General features: G+C 39.1%; 1 protein-coding gene across 1 annotated transcript; it reads left to right on the top strand.

Annotated features, from left to right (window-relative positions):
- The first annotated feature begins 1,174 nt into the window (after positions 1-1,174).
- Positions 1,175-16,595, top strand: ints3 (integrator complex subunit 3). The gene is made up of 29 exons (XM_028035826.1): positions 1,175-1,258; positions 3,581-3,664; positions 3,818-3,901; positions 3,981-4,094; positions 4,758-4,842; positions 4,923-4,989; positions 5,661-5,802; positions 5,873-6,002; positions 6,471-6,568; positions 7,770-7,961; positions 8,040-8,127; positions 9,200-9,279; positions 9,370-9,461; positions 9,549-9,655; positions 9,750-9,869; positions 10,435-10,564; positions 10,656-10,710; positions 11,531-11,634; positions 11,715-11,879; positions 12,656-12,809; positions 12,924-12,992; positions 13,946-14,021; positions 14,105-14,218; positions 14,600-14,648; positions 14,726-14,893; positions 14,983-15,083; positions 15,164-15,236; positions 15,306-15,462; positions 15,663-16,595. The coding sequence occupies exons 1-29, from the start codon at positions 1,175-1,177 to the stop codon at positions 15,738-15,740; spliced, it is 3,060 nt and encodes a 1,019-aa protein (XP_027891627.1). The 3' UTR covers positions 15,741-16,595.
- Positions 16,596-21,441: the final 4,846 nt, after the last annotated feature.

Below are 21,441 nucleotides of genomic sequence, written 5' to 3'. Positions count from 1 at the left end.
AATATTTCAGCATAGTAGGGATAATCTAGATTTTTTTTAAAAGTACATTTCCGCTAAAAATCTCTGAAATTTTCTAGAAAAAACAGGGAAATTTCAGAGGTTGAAAATTCACACAAGGCATAAATTGGGTTTTCTCCAGGTTCGCATATGAACAATTAAAAACACACAAACTCTATTTCTATTATTTTTTTATGATTTTCCACTTGTAGGTAAGAATAAAAGACATTTAAGATTAGAATATTACACCAGACAAGTAAAAATATTTTTAATGCAGGAATGTGAACTAAATGAAAAGTATGTTTAATAATATCTTAATGTGACAAACGAGCCTTATCAGAAATTAACACATATTGTAATTTATTAAATATTATTGTAGTTTATGAGGTATGTCTGTGTAGCCCTGTGATAGACTGATGATCTATATGACAAACCGCAACCACTCTTTGAAGGTGTTTAAATAGACATATTACCAAAAAAGAAAACAATTTAATGAGTTTAATAAACAATTATGTGCTTGGTACAGTGCACAAGTACAGTAACTTTACGGAGTTATGAAAGTATCATCAGTATAAGCATATCGAGTTTGTTTAACTGTAGTGCTACTCTTACTTGAGCACATTTTTGGAGGGTAGTTGTTTTAATTTTCCAGTGTGAGATTATGCTATTACAATAAAATATGCAATAATTTAAAAGCCTTTCCTTGCATGCTTAACAGGGAAATCATGTGTTCTCACAATTTTTGCATTTATACGTTACTTGTAAATAAGATAAAGTTGTTTCCATGCAGGTGGATGCCTGTATAATTATTCAGGGATTGGCCCTCGATTCTTTCGCTTTCTATTGGTTGTTACTGACGTCGCTCAGACCAACGTGCAACCTGATTGGTCATAGGGCTCCGTTGTTCACGCACCGTCCCCAGCTCAGTCTGTGCGGATGTCCGTTATGTTACTGTGGTCGGACGGTGTTACGGAGACAGACTGGTATCCAAGCTGCCTCCAAATAAGTTTTAAAAACACATATCAACTGACCGAAGTGATTCACGGCGAGGCTCTGACCCGGGCCACAGCCCCCGTGACTCTCCGTTACATCGATACAGACACCCACAACACCACTGAAACGGTAGTCCCAACCCAGCACAGCTCCGCGGGGCCCCGGCGAGGCGCGGCGGGAGCAGATGGAGCCTGCACCGGCAAAGGCGAAGCCACAGGGCCGGCTCCTGGTGTCCACCCAGCTGGATGCTAAAGACGAGTTAGAGGAGGTAGGGAGACCAGGACTGGTTAGCTTGGATACCTAATTTTTTTTTTTTTTTTTTTTGGATGAACCGAGGCAGAACGGGGATATAATAGACCCAATTAAATTAAATTTGTGCAAAAAAGCCAAAGGTACAAAGACATGGAACCATTTTATCAAGTGCTGCTGCTAACAGGCTAGTTAGCGTAGCTAGCAGAAGATTAGCAGCGGTAGTTAAGAGGAATAGACCTGTGTGTGGTGTGTGAACACCTTGTTGAAGACATGGAGCTGAGTGGGATAAAGTTATAGTGTTTGTTTTCAGTGTTTGGGCTCTTAGAAACGCTGCTGCTTTTATTTACAATCTCCAAGTTCATGAAATATAGCCTAGCATGCTAATGCTAGGTAAACATATGGATGAGACCTATGTGACAGTTGCGCATGCGCCCTGTTTCACATGTCAGAACTGTTGAGACCCTGTTTATTTTTATTAAATTATAACTACTTGTGGAATCATCCACGGTTGGATCACAAAAGCAACCAAAGAAAAGTGCGTTTACTTTCACTTTTCGTCTTTAACCTGAAGACGAGAAGCTGAAGTTGCACTGATTGCACTATTTGTAAGGCCACCATGTTTACCTTGACTAAAAATACTGTAATATTATGGTATTAACGTAAAGATTTTAAACTGAAATGTATAATATGACTTAGCTGGTGTTATTTAAAATACAAAAGCAACAAACATTCATGCTGCTGCTAAGTAAATGTTGAGTTATTATTGTTACATCTTTAACATTCATTTATTGTTTTGATTGTGATGCCTATATTTACGCATTGCGGATAGTTTTAAATGCTTAGTGTGTAGAACATTGCAGTATTTATATCGCAAAGAACAGCTTGGAGTGCAATACTTGTTGGTCAATATGTTCGAAGCGTTATGAACTTGCGGTGTACATGCCAATGCAATATTTAGCCAGTTGGACAGATTCTCATAGCAACACAATGCTAAAGTTTACAAAGGATAAAGAGAAAAAAGAAGAAAGTAGGCATATATTTCAACTGGCACCCAAAAATTTACTTTTCTGTTTTGCTATTGCAGTTTCAAGGATTCCTAAAATTATTGCAAAGATAAAAATCATTTATTCTTTTTCATTGCTTTTAGGTACATGGTCAGGGCTTATTGCTGAAGTTTTAATCCACTTAGATTTAACTTCTAGCTGGATTTTTGAAATCACCCTTATATTCTGTTGGTTAATGTCTTTAAATACCAAAAGGTTAACTAATTTACACCTGAGCAGATTCTTCTTACCCTAAGGCAGTGGTTCTCAAACTTTTTTCAGTGATGTACCCCCTTAAAAATATATTTTTAGTCAAGTACCCCCTGACACGGGCAAAACATTTTTGGAATTAAAAAGAGGTACAGTGCTGTAAAATCACTGTCTGATTTATTAAAGCCAAACAACTTATATCAGTGAACCTGACAAATACATCCATATTGCAAACATTGCATGGTTAAACAAAAAAGAAAACAGAAGACGGTGACCACCAGGAAGGTATAAAACCAGTCAAACCGTTTTATTTTAAAGGATATTGAAACTAAATACTGAATATAAAATTCAGTGCATGAACACACATTTATATTTTATCGAACTTTTTACAAAATAATTTTTCCCAAGACTTATTATGAGGAGCCTACTGATTTTTTAAAGATATTTTGAAAAGCTTCACGTACCCCCTGCAGTACCTCCACGTACCCCCAGGGGTACACGTACCCCCATTTGAGAACCACTGCCCTAAGGAAAGGTTCAAATTCCATATAAAAAGTAACTGTAATATTATTAGAGTTTAATGATAGTGTTTACATTGGAACAAGTTGAATTAGCTCTTTTTGTTTCAAGATGAAGTATTTTCTGTTATGGGTTTAAATGGTAATATTAGGACTGTTTTAATTGCACCTCCTTAAAGACTAATCAAAGATTGTTTATTAAATGTTTCACGTGAATACTTAAATATGTTAAATTAAGCAACAAGTATGGCTACTTCAGTTTCCACATTTTGCCACTAGAAATATTTTTGAACGGTCTGCTTGTCTTTCAGCCAGCTGACATGAAGGGGGCAGCAACAGATGTGTTGCTGTTTTAAAATGTTGTATCTTGATACTGGAGCTGTCATTTATTACCAGTTTATTTAGATTGTTTGTTTTTCTCTGATGCTGCTCAGAACAGAATGGTACGATACTTTATTACATTCTGAAACAGCAAACTTAGTTTTAATTATTCTGGCAGAAGTTTAATAAAGGAATAATGTCAGTGTTGGTGCGTCTGATGGTTCATGTTTATTTTATGTGTTCCAGAGATTGGAACGGTGTGTTGTGATCGTCCAGGCACTGACCAATGGGCTGTCAGAACGGGAAGCCAACGATGCACTCACTGCCAACGTAAGAAACGCTCATTGTTACAACAAAGTTAACGAAGTACGATAGAGCATCTCTAAAAGATTTCTTATTGTGGGTCGTCAAAGTAAAGGTTGGATTTTTCTAAATGTTTTTGTGTGAAATCATGGAGCAAACGTCTGTGTATCCTTTGTGCAGGTGTGTAAAGGCCAGCAGCAGCATGAGGAGGTCTGTCTGGGTCTGTTCACCCTGGTCCTCACAGAGCCGAGCCAGGCCCAGAGGGTGAGTCGCCTCTCCATGTCTCCTTCAGCATCACTGCAACTGAATCATAACAACCTTCTGATCTGGTGTGTTGGAACAGTGCTACAGAGATCTGACGCTGGTCAACAGAGACGGGATGAACATAGTGCTGGTAAAAATCAACCAGATCCTGATGGAGAAGTTCCTCAAACTGCAGGACAATCCCAGAACGCAGGTAGAACCCATCATTGATGTGAAGGAAATAAGACAAATCAACCAATCAGTCAAGTTTATTTGTATAGCAAGAAGGCATTTCAAAGTGCTTTACATCATAAAAACCAGTAAACATTACATTTTGCCATCATTACACATCAAATTGATTATTAATGGTTAATTTATCATGGTTCAAAGTAACTCTAAACAGGAGGGTTTTCAGTCTAGATTTAAAGGAACTCAGTGTTTCAGCTGTTTTACAGTTTTCTGGAAATTTGTTCCAGATTTGTGGTGCATAGAAGCTGAATGTTGCTTCTCCATATTTGGTTCTGGTTTTGGTTCTTCGGAGCAGAACCAGAAGACCTTAGACGTCTGGTGGGTTGCTATGACAACAGCTGATATTATTGTGTTGCTGAGCCATTCAGTGATTTATAAACTAAAAGTATTTTAAAGTCTATTCTACAAGGAGCCAGTGTAGGGACTGTAGAACTGGGTGATGTGCTCTAACTCCCTGGTTTTAGTCAGAACACCAGCAGCAGCGTTCTGGATCAGCTGCAACTGGAGGATTATTTTAGGCAGACCTGTAAAGATGCTGTTGGTGTAATCACTGCAACTAAAGATAAACACATGGATGAGTTTGTTTAGATCTGAGTGCTCAGAGTGTTAATGGTTGGTTTGTGTGCAGCTGGTGTGGCTGGTCAGGGAACTGGTGAAGAGTGGAGTAATTGGAGCGGACGGCGTCATCATGACTCTTCTGAAGCAGATAGCAGGTTAGATTCTCGCAGACTTCGTCTTTTATTTCAGAAACCAGGCGCTCTGTTTGTCCTGATGTTGCTATTTGCTTCTGCAGGCGGAGACATTTCCGCTAAGAACATCTGGTTGGCTGAGAGCGTCCTGGACATCCTGCTCGATCAAAAGTAAGCCTCACTCACATCCGTTCTATAAAGGGGACCTATTATGAAAAACTCACATTTCACGTGTTTTTGAACTTCTGTTTGGGGTCAACTTCTTCTAAAAACAACCTAGACGCTTAAAGAAAACACCCAGCTGTTTTTTGGCAATGCGAAACGAGCCATTTCAAAAATCTTCCAAACGTTGAGTCACATTTTAAAGGCTCTGCACTGTTACCTAGCAACCCAACCAGAGCTCCAGCACATTTTGTCAGCTGTATGCGCTGTACAATGGCTGCTGGAAGAGATAAGTGTTTTGTTGTTGACTTGCCATCCAGAAATGACTTGCTGCGTTCTTGTTGGTTGTACACCAGGCTCCACTTCTGCCTTTCAAAGATGTACGGTTGTACAATTGCACATGTGTTTGCAGCCATTTTTACAGTGTGCGAATCTAAACGTTGAGTCGCAGCATTTTATTTGGATTTAAAGTAACAGAGACCCAAAAACAACCTATAGGAGCTCAAAATAGGCAGAACTGACCTGACTAAAATTTTATCTAAGAATAATTTGGTGCAAAAAATATGATGAAGATGTTTCATAAAGCCTGTAGATCTGTCCTAACCTGTTCAAGGAATGATAATGTTTAAAGTTTGGTGAATTTTCACAATTAAGTCTCTAAATGTTTTTGTTCTCTGAAGGGAGTGGGTGTTGAAGAGCGGGATGTTAATAGCGATGTCGGTGTACACCTACCTCCGTCTGATTGTGGATCACGGCACGCCGAACCTGCTGCCTCTGCGCCAGAAAGAAGTGGACTTCTGTATCAGCATGCTGCGGGAAAAGGTGGGAAAGGAAGATCTCCTGTTTCAGTTCTCGTTCTCACGTCGATAACTCTCTCTCTCTGTGTTGGTAGTTCATGGAGTGCCTCATCATCGGCAGAGATCTGGTTCGTCTGCTGCAGAATGTCGCTCGGATCCCGGAAATGGAGCTGCTGTGGCGGGACTTGTTGCACAACCCTCAGGCTCTCAGTCCTCAGTTTACAGGTGAGCTCATCTTCACTACCTGGAATCTGGCCACTAGGGCTGAAAGGTGGATTTTTCATCAAATAATAATTTTTTATATTTAATTTTTGGAAATATCTGGATTTTTTCTCACCAATGCTTCGGTTTCCTTAGTTCAGAGTGATGTCAGCACACAGAGGGCAGCCATCTTGTTTTAAAGCTTATTTTACAGCTTCTGTTTATTTGGACTTTGAATTGAATTCAGATCAACTTTACAACAAAATATAAGAGTCTAGCCAAAATATATATATTTTTTGTGAAAATAAAGTCATGTTGTCACAAAATTAAAGTCATAGAAATACAATAATAAATTCATAAGACAAAAGTAAAAGATCAGAGATTTTATTTTTAAGCTGTATCGCCCAGTTCTAAATGTCAGTGTAGTGTTACGCTGTCGTTTTGTTTTATTATCGTTGGTTTAATGACATGTCTGTGATGTCGTTCCTGCAGGGATCCTCCAGCTGCTGACGGCTCGAACGTCTCGGAAATTCCTCGCCTGTCGACTGACTCCAGACATGGAGACCAAGCTGCTGTTCATGACCTCCAGGGTAAAAACATGATCCTCTTCCTCTCACACCCTCTGAGTTTCAAACACAAGCCTTAGTGAACTGAATGACGGTGATTCAATCAATCAATCAATCAAATTTTATTTGTATAGCACATTTCAGCAGCAAGACATTTCAAAGTGCTTTACATCATTACAAACACAGAAACACAATGCAATATAGAATCAATAATCAAAACAAAGCATTAAGTCAAGTTCCATCCATAAATTTGTAATTGATTACATTTCAAATACAATTCTGATTAAACCTGTGGTGTGTGGCTCTTAGTGACTAAATAACTGTTGATTTCAAATTTGGATATAAACAGATGCAGGTCAGTTTTTATGAAACAATTGCTAGGCCTGTCACTTTAACGAAGTTTTCTGGACGAAAAATTGATCCAAAAGTTATTATGATGAACGATAACATTGTTGTTTTGATTCAATTTTCAAGTATTATAGTGGTAGAATAATGAAAGAACACATTCTCAAAGATCAATAAACTTTAAATTCTAACAAATATTTAACACTGGAACAGGAAGACATTTTAAATATCCAAACAAAACATCAGAAATAACACATAAAATTAATTATAAAGTCGCCGTAAACAAAAAAAAACTGAAGACTTTTGTCATCCAGTTTTTGTTTGAAAGAGAAAAACAATAAATCATACAAATGGAAATTCTTGAGTTTGTTTTAATTTATGATGTGATTAATTGGTTTATTGATTATTGCGACAGGCCTAACAATTGTATAACATTTCCACAACAAAATTACACCAAACTTACTTTTAAATCTGTTGTCATGGTCTTAGTTACCATGACAACAGAAGTAAAGCAGAAAGCTTGGAAAAGATTATAACTTTGTGTTGTGTTTTTATGAGTAGATTTTGATTTGAAAGTTGTAGTTTTGTCCTAATTTATTCTGAACTTCAAACTATTCATTCAAATTTAAAAATACTTTATTGAACCCAGAGGTAAATTTACATCTCCTTCCTTGTACATCATGCTTTTCAGATTTGAATTTTCAAAGTAATTATAAAACTATGTATCATTTCCTTCAACTTCCCAGTTTTGCTGTATTTTGTGTTGGTTTGTCTCATAAGTCTGAGATTTTCACTCAGAATATGGAGTAGTTGAAGGGATGTGCGGATTTCTGTAAGGCTCTGGTCATGTGGTTGAATTTGTGTCCTCACCTGCGCCCAGGTGCGATTCGGGCAGCAGAAGCGGTACCAGGACTGGTTCCAGAGGCAGTACCTGTCCACAGCGGAGAGCCAGTCGCTGCGCTGCGACCTGATCCGGTACATCTGCGGCGTCGTCCATCCCTCCAACGAGGTGCTGAGCTCCGACATCCTGCCGCGCTGGGCTATCATTGGCTGGCTGCTCACCACCTGCACGGTAAGAGGTCGCGACCCCAGGCTCCCAGGGGGGAAGTGGTGTTTTTTAAACAAGCTAACTTGTGAACTTTTCCTGCAGTCGAACGTGGCGGCCTCCAACGCCAAGCTGGCCTTGTTTTACGACTGGCTGTTCTTCAACCCAGAGAAAGACAGCATCATGAATATAGGTAACAATGAAACACCCAGCAGTTACTATGGAAAGCAGTATAACCATAAGTATGCAAATAGTTCTGGATCTTCACACATCAATAATTAAAGCAGGTTTCAACAATCGTTTTATGTTTTGACCCATTAATTTATGCCAAACTTAAAATCTGCTTTATAAATGTCTTAAAGAGACGTCTGTTTTATATTTCGCCAGTCAGAGATCCCCTGATCAATACCAGCTTTCAGTTTCCTTATAGACATACAAAATCCTATTATGCAAAATTTGTATTTGCATGTTTCCATATGTCTATTTGGGTTCAGCTGAAGAGTTATAAAAAAAACCTCCAGGTCGTTTTTTGGCAATAATATAATATCTTTTGGTCTCTGAAAAACCTCCTGATTGTTGAGTCACATTCAACGGGCGCTGGGCTGTTACCTAGCAACTCCAGCAGAGTTCTGTCCGTTACCTAGCAACCCAGGCAGAGCTCCAGAAAGTTTGGTCAGTTGCTTTTACTGCTGTATACGTAGGCTTGTCGCAATAAGTCAATTAATTGCATGAAAAATTTAAATGAGCTCAATAATGTCCATTTGATGATTCATTGTTTTTCTTTTTTCTCTCTTTCCGCCAGTTATTGGTAAAACTGGATGATAAAAGTGTTCAGTTTGGTTGTTTGATCTTTCAGCTGACTTTTTTTTAAGGACAGATTTGTTTACAGAGACTTCATAATTAATTTTATTTATTGTTTTGTTGTGAATATTTAAAATGTCTTCCAGTTTCAGCGTTAAATGTTAATTTGAATGTAAAGTTTATTGAGCTCTGTGAATGTGTCATACCATTAGCATTATATTACTTGAAAATAGTCTCAAAAAAACAATATTATAGTTTATTGCAGTAACTTCTGGGACAATTTATCATCCAGCGAAATTTGTTATCATGACGGGCTGTACAATGGCTGCTGGAAAAGACAAGTGTTTTGTTGTTGACTTACCACCCAGAAACCGCTTGCTGCATTCTTGTTGGTTGTGCAGGAGGCTCCACTTCTGCTTTTCAAAGATGTCTGGTTGTCTAATTTTGCATCTATTTGGTTCCAGAACCAGCCATCCTGGTGATGCATCACTCCATGAAGCCTCATCCTGCCATCACAGCCACGCTGCTGGACTTTATGTGCCGGGTAACACACAACCTGGATACTAAGCTACACACAAATACACACAAAATCGTTTCCAATGAGTAACACACCTCCTCCTCACTGACCCCTCAGATCATCCCTCACTTCTTCCCTCCCTTGGAGTCTCAGGTCCGGCAAGGCGTCTTCAATTCACTCAACTTCATCATGGAGAAGAGGGTGCTGGCGTAAGAGCTGCGTCTCACTCACCGTTTTATGTTTGTTAAACTATCTACATGTTGTCCTCCCACTAACTGATCTGATTTGTCTCTCAGTCACCTTGCTCCTCTGTTCGATAACCCAAAACTGGACCGAGAGCTTCGCTCAATGCTCAGGGAGCGGTTCCCCGAGTTCTGCAGCCCGCCGTCTCCTCCCACCGAAGGTAGCGCATGCACACACTGAAAGCCACTTCACGGTAAAACTCAACAGGAAACCAAAGGAAACACCTTCAGCTGAAATGTTTCTGTGCCCTGCAGTGAAGATGGAGGAGGCGGTTTCCATGGAGATGGACAACCACGTCCTGGACAAGGAAGAGGGCTGCTACGACCACACGGAGGCAGCTTTCAGCGATGACGAGGAGGAAGTCAACAACAAAGGTAGAAAAACGGAGAAAATTCACTACAACCCAAGGGTGCTCAAAGTAGGAGGCGGGGGCCATTTGTGGCCCCTGGACTGATTTCCTATGTCCCTCCCCCGAGGGGGGCGGATACATCAACTAAGTTTGAAGATTTTGAACCGTGTGACAAAACATTTGTTATAAACGGCTCAGACTGGTTTGATTTAAACAACCAGTTTAAGTTCAGCATCCAGTCTGGAACCATTTCCTTTAAACCAGTTAAAACCCAGATTAATCCAGGATTTTTATTTTTTATTTCCAAAAATGTACTTTAATTTGAACAAATAATGTTATATTGTAAGCTCTTCAGCACAAACACAGAGCAATAGTTTTATATAACTAATGTAAAATAACCATAAACATTGGCAAATTGGTGTTAAAGTTTTCATTCTACAATGTAAAATAACAAAAGTGAAATAAATGTATACATAAGTAAAATAAAATAATTTGTTCCTCTTTAGCACTCCATAATGGGTTGTTTTAGGGCTGCAGATGTTCCTGATGGGACGTGACATCACTCTAACCGTTGACCAATCACTGTGCAGGAAAGAAGAGGGAGTTCCGGTTCCATCCAATCAAAGAAGCGGTGATAGAGGAGCCAGCTGACATCACGCCCTGGCTAGACCAATTAGACGACACCATGAAGGAGAAGGTGCAACAGATTCAGAAGACCAGGTGAGAGCTCAACGCTGCCCCCTTCAGGTTTGGTCTGGAAGTACAACTGTCTCCATAGCGATCGGGTTTCTGACATTTGTCCTCCTCTCAGTGACACCGAGACTCAGTGCGAGGTCATGCAGGAGGTCGTGGATCTAATCATGGAGGTCAGTTCACTTTGACACGAAGCAGAAAAAAAATAGAAATTAATTAATTTGATCAAACAAATCTGTTTTTTTCTGGAGTCTTTAGTCGGATTTTCACAGTGAAAGAGAGACTGTAATGGGCGCTGCAGCTTCCTGTCTGTTTAGGTCATGTTACAGTTAGCGCAAGCTTAGCTTTGCTTCTGCTTTTTAATCATTAAAATACTTAGAAACAACTAACATGCATTTCAATTTGTTATAAAAAGATATTTGTTTTCTTATAGGCCATAATGTAATTGAAGCTGCAGTATGTAACTTTTCTAAAACAATATTTTTTTTACATATTTGTTGAAATTTCTACATGACAGCATAAAACAGATAATCTGTGAAAAAATAGAGATCATTCTTTCTTCCAGTGCCAACTAGAAACAACCAATCAGAGACAGGAGGCGGGTCTTAGGGCTGCTCATCACCTCTCGTTCCCCCCTACCTCTCCGCTTACGCTGCAGCTAGCATAGCCTTTTGTGAATGCTAAAGCTAGTTAGCATGGCCATGGATTAACAGTTTTCCTGTAACGATAAGTTGTTTCTCTGCCATTGTCACGTTTAGCATTGCGTTCACGAGGTTGATTGTCAGCGCTAAAACCCTCCTCCTGGCTGTGATTGGTGGTTTCTGGTTGGAGGTGCAGGAGGATCTTTTCACAGATTATCTGTCCCTTGTTATATTGTCACAACATGGTGACAGTTTTAACAAATATGTAAAAAAAACATAATTTTTATAAAAGTTGCATACTTTGATCCGGTTGATCGTTTCTGCTCCAGAATGAGTTCTCCTTGTTTTCCAGGACGACTTCGACACGGAGCAGATGTCGGCTCTGGCTTCCTGTCTGGCCGAGCTCTTCAAAGATCACTTCAGAGGGGAGGTTCTTCCCGAGGAGATCACCGAGGAGTGAGTCCATCCTCCCTGACCCGAACCGACGTTCCTCCGCTCTGCGCCGGTCCGTTTGACGTCTCTGCCGCTCTCTGCAGGTCTCTGGAGGAGTCCGTGTCCAAACCCGTCTGCCTGATCTTCAGGAACCTGGTCACCATGCAGGAAGACAACAGCGGCTTCTCGGTGCTGCTGGACATGTTGGCTGAGCTTTACCAGAAGCAGCCGAAGATCGGATACCACCTGCTGTACTACCTGAAGGCCAGGTGAGAAAACGGCCTTCAGGGGCCGACATGTTGATGTCAATCATGTTTTTATTGTTATTATTATTTTTATTATTATTATTATTATTATTGACCCTTTGCACGTATTCAGAACGCAACACCATCTCCCATGATGGACATCAAAACAACCGATGCGCTTCTGTAAAGCCTGTCAAAAAACCACACCAGTTTATTAGTATGGAGCTAAATTAGTCTCACAAAGCGTACAATGAAATTAGTAAGCTTGCTTTATGGTTGTTTTTTGTCTTTCTTTTCCTTTTGTTGTGGCGTTCAAAAAGTTCAATAAACAACAAACTGGACTAATTCCCTTTTTTGTTCATAGAATGTGGTAATATTCATAACTATTGTTAAATAGAATTAAATAGTTCATAAAGTGTAGGAGACAAAGTTTGTTAAATTTTAAGAAACTACGTCTCCTAAAGTAGCCATGTCAAATTAAATCTGTCTTGATTCTTGTCAGAACGGACAGAAACAAAACTGTTTATTGATTTATATCCAGGCAGATTATATGTCGCATATCAAAACATCAGCAAATTTCTCAGCTTCACTTCAAGATATTTTATAGAAATCGGATAAGAAATATTGTCGCTATGAACATTTTTGTGACAGATTCTAACTCATCCTGCATTGTGGACATGAATCAACGCTGCGTAATAATGGCGCCTGCAGGAGCATTGCTAGCGTTAGCATCTAATAGGCGATGTCCCACACATTAACGTATTTGATTCATGTGATCATCTGTGTGTTTGTGTTGACAGCAAAGCGGCGAACGGGAAGATGATGCTGTACGAGTCGTTTGCCCAGGCGACGGCGCTCGGCGACCTGCACACGTGTCTCATGATGGACATGAAGGCGTGTCAGGAGGACGACGTCCGGCTGCTCTGCTACCTCACGCCGTCCATCTACTCCGAGGTAAACACATCCTGACCTCTGACCCTTTCCCTCAAAGAGGTTTTAGAGAGGCTGTGTTGAGCCCTCCTCCCCCACATGTTGCTGAACACATTACGATTGAAAGTGTGTGTTTAGTTTCCAGATGAGACGCTGCGGAGCGGCGAGCTGCTCAACATGATCGTAGCCGTCATCGACTCCATGCAGGTAACTCCAGCGGCGTCAGACACCATGAATGTTCTTAAAGGGCCGGAACATATAACCATAAAAACTGTTAAAATATTAACAGAACGTGTCGATAAGCACTTCTTAAAATTAAATAATATTGAGCATCTTTCCACCAGGACTTTATGACAGTTTTCACAATTTCCTTTTTTTTTCTTGCTATCAAAATTACAGATTTTATGGAACTAATTTAGAAATATTTGCACTCATGGATGACAGTAAATCTTAACTTTTAGTTACTCGACATAATCATTGACTATAACTTGAAGTCAGTAGGAAATGAGTAAGAAATACTGCCACCTGCAGGTTGGAGTTAGCATCACTTAATCCTGGCGTTCAATTTTCAATGAACTTATAATAAATTTTGCTGGATGACAAATTGTCAGAGAAGTTACTGCGATAAACAGTAATATTGTTTTGAGACCATTTTAAAGTAAAATAATCCAAGAACACATTCTCAAAGATCAATAAACTTTAAACACTGGAACTGGAAGACATTTAAAATATCCCCAAAAAATAAACAAAACAGAAACATCAAATAAAATTAATTAAAGTCTCTGTAAACAAAATTGTCCTTCCAAAAAGGGCTTGTTGAGGCTGAAAACCTTTTTTATCCAGTTTCTGGTAGAAAGAGAGAAATGAGGAAAAACAGCAGGAAATTCATTTTATGATTAATTGTGAATAAAAGACTTGAAACTGCATTAATGTGAAAAATGTGCGCCTGTTCTTTGTAGAAATTTCTACATTGGGAAAAACATTGGATTGATGTAATTTGGCAGTAAACCGATTAAAACTGTTTTGATTAGATTGATAGAATAATATTTAAGCACATAATTGTTTTCCTGAAGTCTTTATTTATGTGCTCATCTAAGGGCCACACGTTTGTGTGTTAATCAAAGTTTTCGTGGCGCTCACCTGGATGTGTCTGTGTTCAGCTACAGGAGCTGATGTGTCACGTGATGATGGGGAACCTGGTCATGTTCCGGAAAGACTCGGTTCTGAACATCCTCAGTAAGGAACCGAGATCCAGAGTGTGGTTTTGCTTCCCGTGGCTGTGTGGACTCCAATGTGTTCTGTTTGTTTCTGGTCCTCAGTTCAGTCACTGGAGTGGGAAACGTTTGAACAGTACAGCACCTGGCAGCTCTTCCTGGCCCACAGCATCCCACTGGAAACCATCATCCCCATCCTACAGCACCTCAAATACAAAGGTGGCAACTTTCACTGGGCAATAGAATGTCTAAGAACTAAAATAATAATAATGGATTATTAATTCATGAATGGATGAATGGTTGGCTGGTTGGTTCATTGGATAAATGGTTGGTTCAATGGATGAATGGTTGGATGGATGGTTGGCTGGTTGGTTCATTGGATGAATGGTTGGATGGATGGTTGGTTGGTCGGTTGGTTCATTGGTTGGATGCATGGATGATTGGTTGGATGGATAAATGGATGGTTTGTTGGTTGGTTGCTTGGATGGATGCATGGATAAATTGATTGGTTGATGTATTGGTTGATGTGTTGATTGACGTATTGCTAACTATTATTGGTTCATGTTGTGTTTTTAAAACTCTCTGTGTTTTTGTTCCCAGAGCATCCGGAGGCCTTGTCCTGTCTGCTGCTGCAGCTCCGCAGAGAAAAGTATGACCAGATGAAGCGTGTTTTCACGTTGTGATCCGTCGCTTGGGCTAACGTCTCCATCTTTATCCTGCAATCAGGCCAAGTGAGGAAATGGTGAAGATGGTTCTGAGTCGGCCCTGTCACCCAGAGGACCAGTTCACCACCAGCATCCTGCGCCACTGGGCGTCCAAGTACGACGACACGCTGGGGGAACATATCAAGGCTCAGCTGATCAAGAACAACAACCAGCCGCGCAAGAGGCAGAGGTGGGGACAACTACACATATCCCTTAAACCAAGGGAGCTCAAACTGGGGCACAGGGGCAGTGAATCAGTTTCCTCTTGTGTGTCTTCAGTCTTCGTAGTTCGAGCAGCAAACTGGCTCAGCTGACCCTGGAACAGATCCTGGAGCACCTGGACAATCTGAGGCTGAGTCTAAGCAACATGAAGAATAACTGTGAGCACAGACACGCACTCAGACACTCAGACAGCAGTTGATCCTGCTCAGGTCGATGACGCATCTCCTCTTTCTTTCAGTCTTCACTCAGACTCCCATCCTTCAGGCTCTGCAGCACGTTCAGGCCAGCTGCGACGAAGCTCACAAGATGAGGTGAACATGCTAAAAACACGCATTCATCACAACGTCACGGTTTTTTTGACCGGCACTCTACCTCTGCAGGTTCAGCGACCTGTTCGCCCTCGCGGAGGAGTACGAGGATTCTCAGGCGAAGCCTCTGAAGTCCAGGAGGAAAGCGCCGGCCTCGTCGCCACGCTCCAGGAAGGGCGTAGCTCCGCCCACCAACAACGAGGAGGAGAGCGCCTCCAGCAGCGCTTCAGTACGTAAAAATAACTTCCTGTCTGTTTCTGATCGCTCCAGTGAAGCAAAGAGTAAAATAGGTCACCATATTTTCTTCTTAAACTGCATAAAATGAACAATCAATTTTTTGTCGTCTTTATATAAATGTATTTTCTCAAAGATGCTAGAGGAAGTAATTTACACATCATGAACTTGTTTCTGTTTGTCTGTTTGCTGCAGGAGGAGGAAGACTCAAAGCCCAAAGCGCCGAAGAGGAAGCGGAAAGGCTCGTCAGCGGTTGGCTCCGACAGCGACTGATGAACCTTCTGACCAATCAGACGCCAACAAACACCGCCATCCGACCAGTCGCTCAGCGCTCCCCTCCCCATTCCCTACGGAGGGAGAAGGAGGCTCCGGGTTTGGGACTTCAAATCCAGGTCGTGGGTCGACTTCCTCCTGATGAAATTGATGCCGTTGCCAGGGAGATGAGGAGCGAGCTGCTGGATTTTGATCGCGCTGGGAGGAAAAACCACAAACTCTTGATCCAAACTGACCGATTTTTAGACATTGATGAGAGGGACCCCTGTAGTTTTTCCCTGGAGGGGCGTGGACTCGTGATTTCCTGCTGTTTTTAGCAGCTACTTCCTGTTTGTCTCGCTGCAGTAAAAGCATCTGTTCCTTCATGTCAGGTGAATTCTTCATAAACACAAATGATGGTTTCAGGGTCTCATTCGTCTGTTACTTGGGAGTTTTGATTGGAAAGCAAAGCGGGGGTTGCTCAAAAGCACAACGGCAGCATCAGTCATTGTCACGGCAACCTTTTACTGTATTTACTGTTGTGTACAAAAACAATCTCAAATGTGGTTTTGATTTTTCTTTTTTTTTCTGTCCAGAGCTTCTGATCTTTTCTGGCTTTTGGCAGAAACACGATGAGATGGATGCAGATCAGCAGAAGTATTTTTTTATGGACAGTGAATCTTTTACAGAGTCGCGTTTTTAAGGATATTTGGAACTAAATCTTTAAGCTTTCCAAAGCCGAGTCAGAAAACAGCAGAAGTCCTCTGCCTCAGTTTTATTTGCAGCCATATGTTTTTACAAAGCCTTAACTTGTTCAGACACAGTGCTGATTTTACAGGATGTGAAAAATAATAAATGAGCAAATGATGAACGGCTGATGTTTGTAGAGGACGAAACCATTTATCTGTTCATGCACATCTCTGGAGTCAAATGATGCCTCCTTGACCCAACCCCGGATTAAATGGATTAATTTTCCTCTCTGGATCAAAATTAGCTTCTTTCCAGGAAGCTACATTGTTGTGGGAAAGTATTTTCTCCTTAACATTGTTTTTCTAATCTTTTAACAGGTTAGAATATGTTTATTAACATTACAAAAAACGTTCATTAAATTCTTTTACACAAAATAATTTCTAGATAATTCAGGTTTTAGTCTATTTTTAGCTCCTTTCAGAGTGAGCTGATTTAGGGCCTCCTGTCACTTTAAATCCAAAGAAGCTGCTGCTGGCCACGCCCCCCAACTCAATAGCTGCGAACAGATTCGTAATTAGAAAATGGCGAAAAGCAGAAATAGCACAACCTACAAGAATGCAGCAAGTGGTTTCTGGATGGTAAGTCAACAACAAAACACTTGTCTTTTCTAGCAGCCACTGAATAGCAGGAAAACCAGTTCACTAAAAGTGTTGGAATTCTGCTTGGGTTGCTAGGTGACGGGACTGGACTGGGGTTGCTAGGTAACGGCTCCTTGCATGTTGAATTTGACATTCGGGAAGGTTTTAGAAACGGCTTCTTTGCCAGACACCAAACATTTACTTGTTGCCAAAAAAAGTCGATTGTGTTTTTTGTTTTTGTGTCTTAAGCACGTGGGCTGTGTTTAGAAGCTATAGAAACTCAAAAGGAAGTATAAAAATGTTCAAAATGTGAATTTTGACAAACACATCGTCTAGTAAAAGTAGTTCTCAAATTTTAAAAAAATCACGAGCTACATCCCAACTGGATCACTTTTAAAGGCCCAGTGGAGGCGTTTAAATGCCAGATATTTAAACGCCTTAATTATTAATTAACAATAATATTAATTAATAATAACAATAAAATAACTGAAATAATATTGACCACATAATACCATTTTAGGTATTTCCTAAACAGAAAGCTCAAGTAAACTTTTTAAATAAACGGGTTCCTCTTCACAATATTTATAGATTTACAGTTAATCTGTATTGTATATTTTATTATTTAAATTGCCACTTATAGTAATTTGACTTATATTGAAAAAACGTATCATCCAAACTCAACATCCTAAGCAAATAATCAAACCATAATAATAGTCTATTAAAAGCACAATAGGAAACTTGATCAATCGTAAAATGTTCGATACCATTTTGACCTCAAGCGACGCGAATGTGGGGTTCTTTAGGTTCTGATGGGTCCGCAGTGTTTCCTGATCCATTCTGATGTCATACAGCACTGCGCCACGATGGACACAGTTTTTTATTCCTGCAAGAGGTTTTGCTTCTAAGGTACGGAGCCCTCTAGGGGACATGGGGAATTTTTTTTCTTTTGCGTTACCTCGCAATACTTTTGCGTTACCTCGCAATACTGTACTGGTCAGTTATGCAGCATAATTGAATACTGCAAGCCTTTCTTACGGTGGGCGCCGTACTTTATGCTTTAATATAAGGTTATGTGAGGTTTTTCCATGAATGTTAGAATCTTTTTGTGAAATATCTGAAGTTTTATTTCTTTCTTTAGGATAGAAAGGCACCACAAACCTACGATATAAACAGAAACCTTCCGTAAGTAGGAAAGAAATAAAAATACATTATAATTTGGACTATTTCTGAGTTATTATCGCGGGTAATAAATCATCTGACAGTTTTGATTGTGTCTCTGTTGTGTTCATAGTCTGAATGGTTTAAAGAGCTGCTTTCAGTGCCGCTCCATCTTCGCCTTAACAGACATAAACATGCAGTAATAAATCGATTTTCAATCAGTGTTTTGCACCAAACAGTTTTTACTGTTAACAAGTTTTTATTATTAAAAACACGACAAACTAATGATGGTAAAGGGCCGCACTGGGTTAACTCGGGGAATCTCATCTGTCCGTTTATCAATCAACTCCAAACCTTTTCTTTGTTCTGTCACAATTATCGATTTATTCCATTTTGATGATCAGGTTCCAAACTTTGCAAGGACTGACCGCCCCGCTCACCGCTTCCTAATACACACAAAGCCAGTATCCTTCCCATTCATACCTGGTGACGTCACGCCCACATCGACACACCCACCACACAAGTGTCAAAGCCGCTGCTCCTGTCATATCAATAATTACTTATTTCATTCATATGGCTCTTACAGAGCCTCAGTGAAAACTTGTTTATTATTATTAACTGTTTGGTGCAAAACACTGATTGAAAATCGATTTATTACTGCATGTTTATGTCTGTTAAGGCTAAGATGGAGCGGCACTGAAAGCAGCTCTTTAAACCATTCAGACTACGAACACAACAGAGACACAATCAAAACTGTCAGATGATTTATTACCCGCGATAATAACTCAGAAATAGTCCAAATTATAATGTATTTTTATTTCTTTCCTACTTACGGAAGGTTTCTGTTTATATCGTAGGTTTGTGGTGCCTTTCTATCCTAAAGAAAGATATAAAACTTCAGATATTTCACAAAAAGATACTAAAATTCATGGAAAAACCTCACATAACCTTATATTAAAGCATAAAGTACGGCGCCCACCGTAAGAAAGGCTGGCAGTATTCAATTATGCTGCATAACTGACCAGTACAGTATTGCGAGGTAACGCAAAAGGTTTTGCGAGGGAACGCAAAAGTTTTGCGAGGGAACGCAAAAGTATTGCGAGGTAACGCAAAAGTTTTGCGAGGGAACGCAAAAGTTTTGCGAGGTAACGCAAAAGTATTGCGAGGTAACGCAAAAGTTTTGCGAGGGAACGCAAAAGAAAAAAAATTCCCCATGTCCCCTAGAGGGCTCCGTACTACGGACATGGCGGAGTATCAGGTGGACATTTCCAAAAGACGCGGGTTCATAGCAGCTCTTTGCCGCTGCGTAGTGTCCGTCTCTAGGCAACCGTGACAGCAGCGTCTGTTCTGGGGGTCCTATTTACGTCCCGCCACTACAATTTAACTGAGCTTAATATTTCCTGTGTTTTATTTTGGCCATTATTGTTTTATTTAGTGTTGATATCGGCGTGTGTGCGTCGAACATTTATAAAAATGCGAAACAAATCCGTATTTTTGTTCAACATTTAACAGCCAAATACGATTCCATATTTTAGGGCAGGGGTGGCAACCCCATGCCCTCATGCTAACATTAGCCTTGTATCTAAAATACAAGGCATTTTACATAATTTCATATGTATTAACTATGTTTATCATTAAGTCACTGTAAATTAACATGCTGGTGCCACACATGCTAACGACAGCATTTAAGCTAACCTTGGCATTTTGGATAATTTTAATTTATACACCAATATTAGCATACTGAATGATATCAGTAGCATGTGTGATGTCTTACATTGATTTAGTCCATTCAGTATGGTAAATATTGCTAATAAATATTAAATTATGTAAAATGCTTATTTAGGTACAAGGCTAATGTTAGCAGGATTGCTATCATTAGCATATTGAGTCACTAGCATGTCAATATTACTTGCATCACTTAAGTTAAACTTAGGATTTTGTATAATTTTAATTTATACACTAATGTTTGCATACTGACCGGAGTAATTTTGTGTTAACATGCTAGCGATAACCTATGTCCTACTGGTAGTATCTACAGGCTAGTGGCTCAATATGCTAATGATAACCATCATGCTAACATTAGTCTTGTACCTAAAATAATCATTTTACATAATTTCATATTTATTAGCAATATTTATCATACTGAATGGACTAAGTCAATGTAAATTAACACGCTGGTGACATCATAGGTGCTACTGACGTCACTTCAGCTAAATTTAGCATTTCGAATAATTTTTATTTATACACTAATGTTAGCATACTCTATGGAGTAATTTTGTGATAGTTAACATGCTAGCGATAACCCTCGTCCATATGGTAGTATCAACATGCTAGTAACTCAATATACTAATTATAGCCCTCATGCTAACATTAGCCTTGTACCTAAAATAAGCATTTTTGCTCATTTTTTGTTTATTAGCTATGTTTATCATACTGAATAGATTAAGTTTTGTTAAAAACAAAGGTTATACAAACAATTTAAAAATGACCTAACTACTAGTTAACAAACAAACAAACAATTATAAAATGACCTAACTACTAGTTAACAAACAAACAATTATAAAATGACCTAACTACTAGTTAACAAACAAACAATTATAAAATGACCTAACTAACTATTGAACAAACAATTTTAAAATGACCTAACTAACTATTGAACAAACAATTATAAAATGACCTAACTAACTATTGAACAAACAATTGTAAAATGACCTAAGTAATTACTAACAATTTTAAAATGAACTACTAAAAAACAATTTTAAAATGACCTAACTAACTATTGAACAAACAATTATAAAATGACCTAACTAACTACTAAAAAACAATTTTAAAATGACCTAACTAACTATTGAACAAACAATTATAAAATGACCTAACTAACTATTGAACAAACAATTATAAAATGACCTAACTAACTATTGAACAAACAATTGTAAAATGACCTAAGTAATTACTAACAATTTTAAAATGAACTACTAAAAAACAATTTTAAAATGACCTAACTAACTATTGAACAAACAATTATAAAATGACCTAACTAACTACTAAAAAACAATTATAAAATGACCTAACTAACTATTGAACAAACAATTTTAAAATGACCTAACTAACTATTGAACAAACAATTATAAAATGACCTAACTAACTATTGAACAAACAATTGTAAAATGACCTAAGTAATTACTAACAATTTTAAAATGAACTACTAAAAAACAATTTTAAAATGACCTAACTAA

This window comes from Xiphophorus couchianus, chromosome 13 (genome assembly GCF_001444195.1).
Source record: "Xiphophorus couchianus chromosome 13, X_couchianus-1.0, whole genome shotgun sequence".
NCBI classification, from domain to species: Eukaryota; Metazoa; Chordata; class Actinopteri; order Cyprinodontiformes; family Poeciliidae; genus Xiphophorus; species Xiphophorus couchianus.
This window is presented reverse-complemented; position numbering and strand designations above follow the sequence as displayed.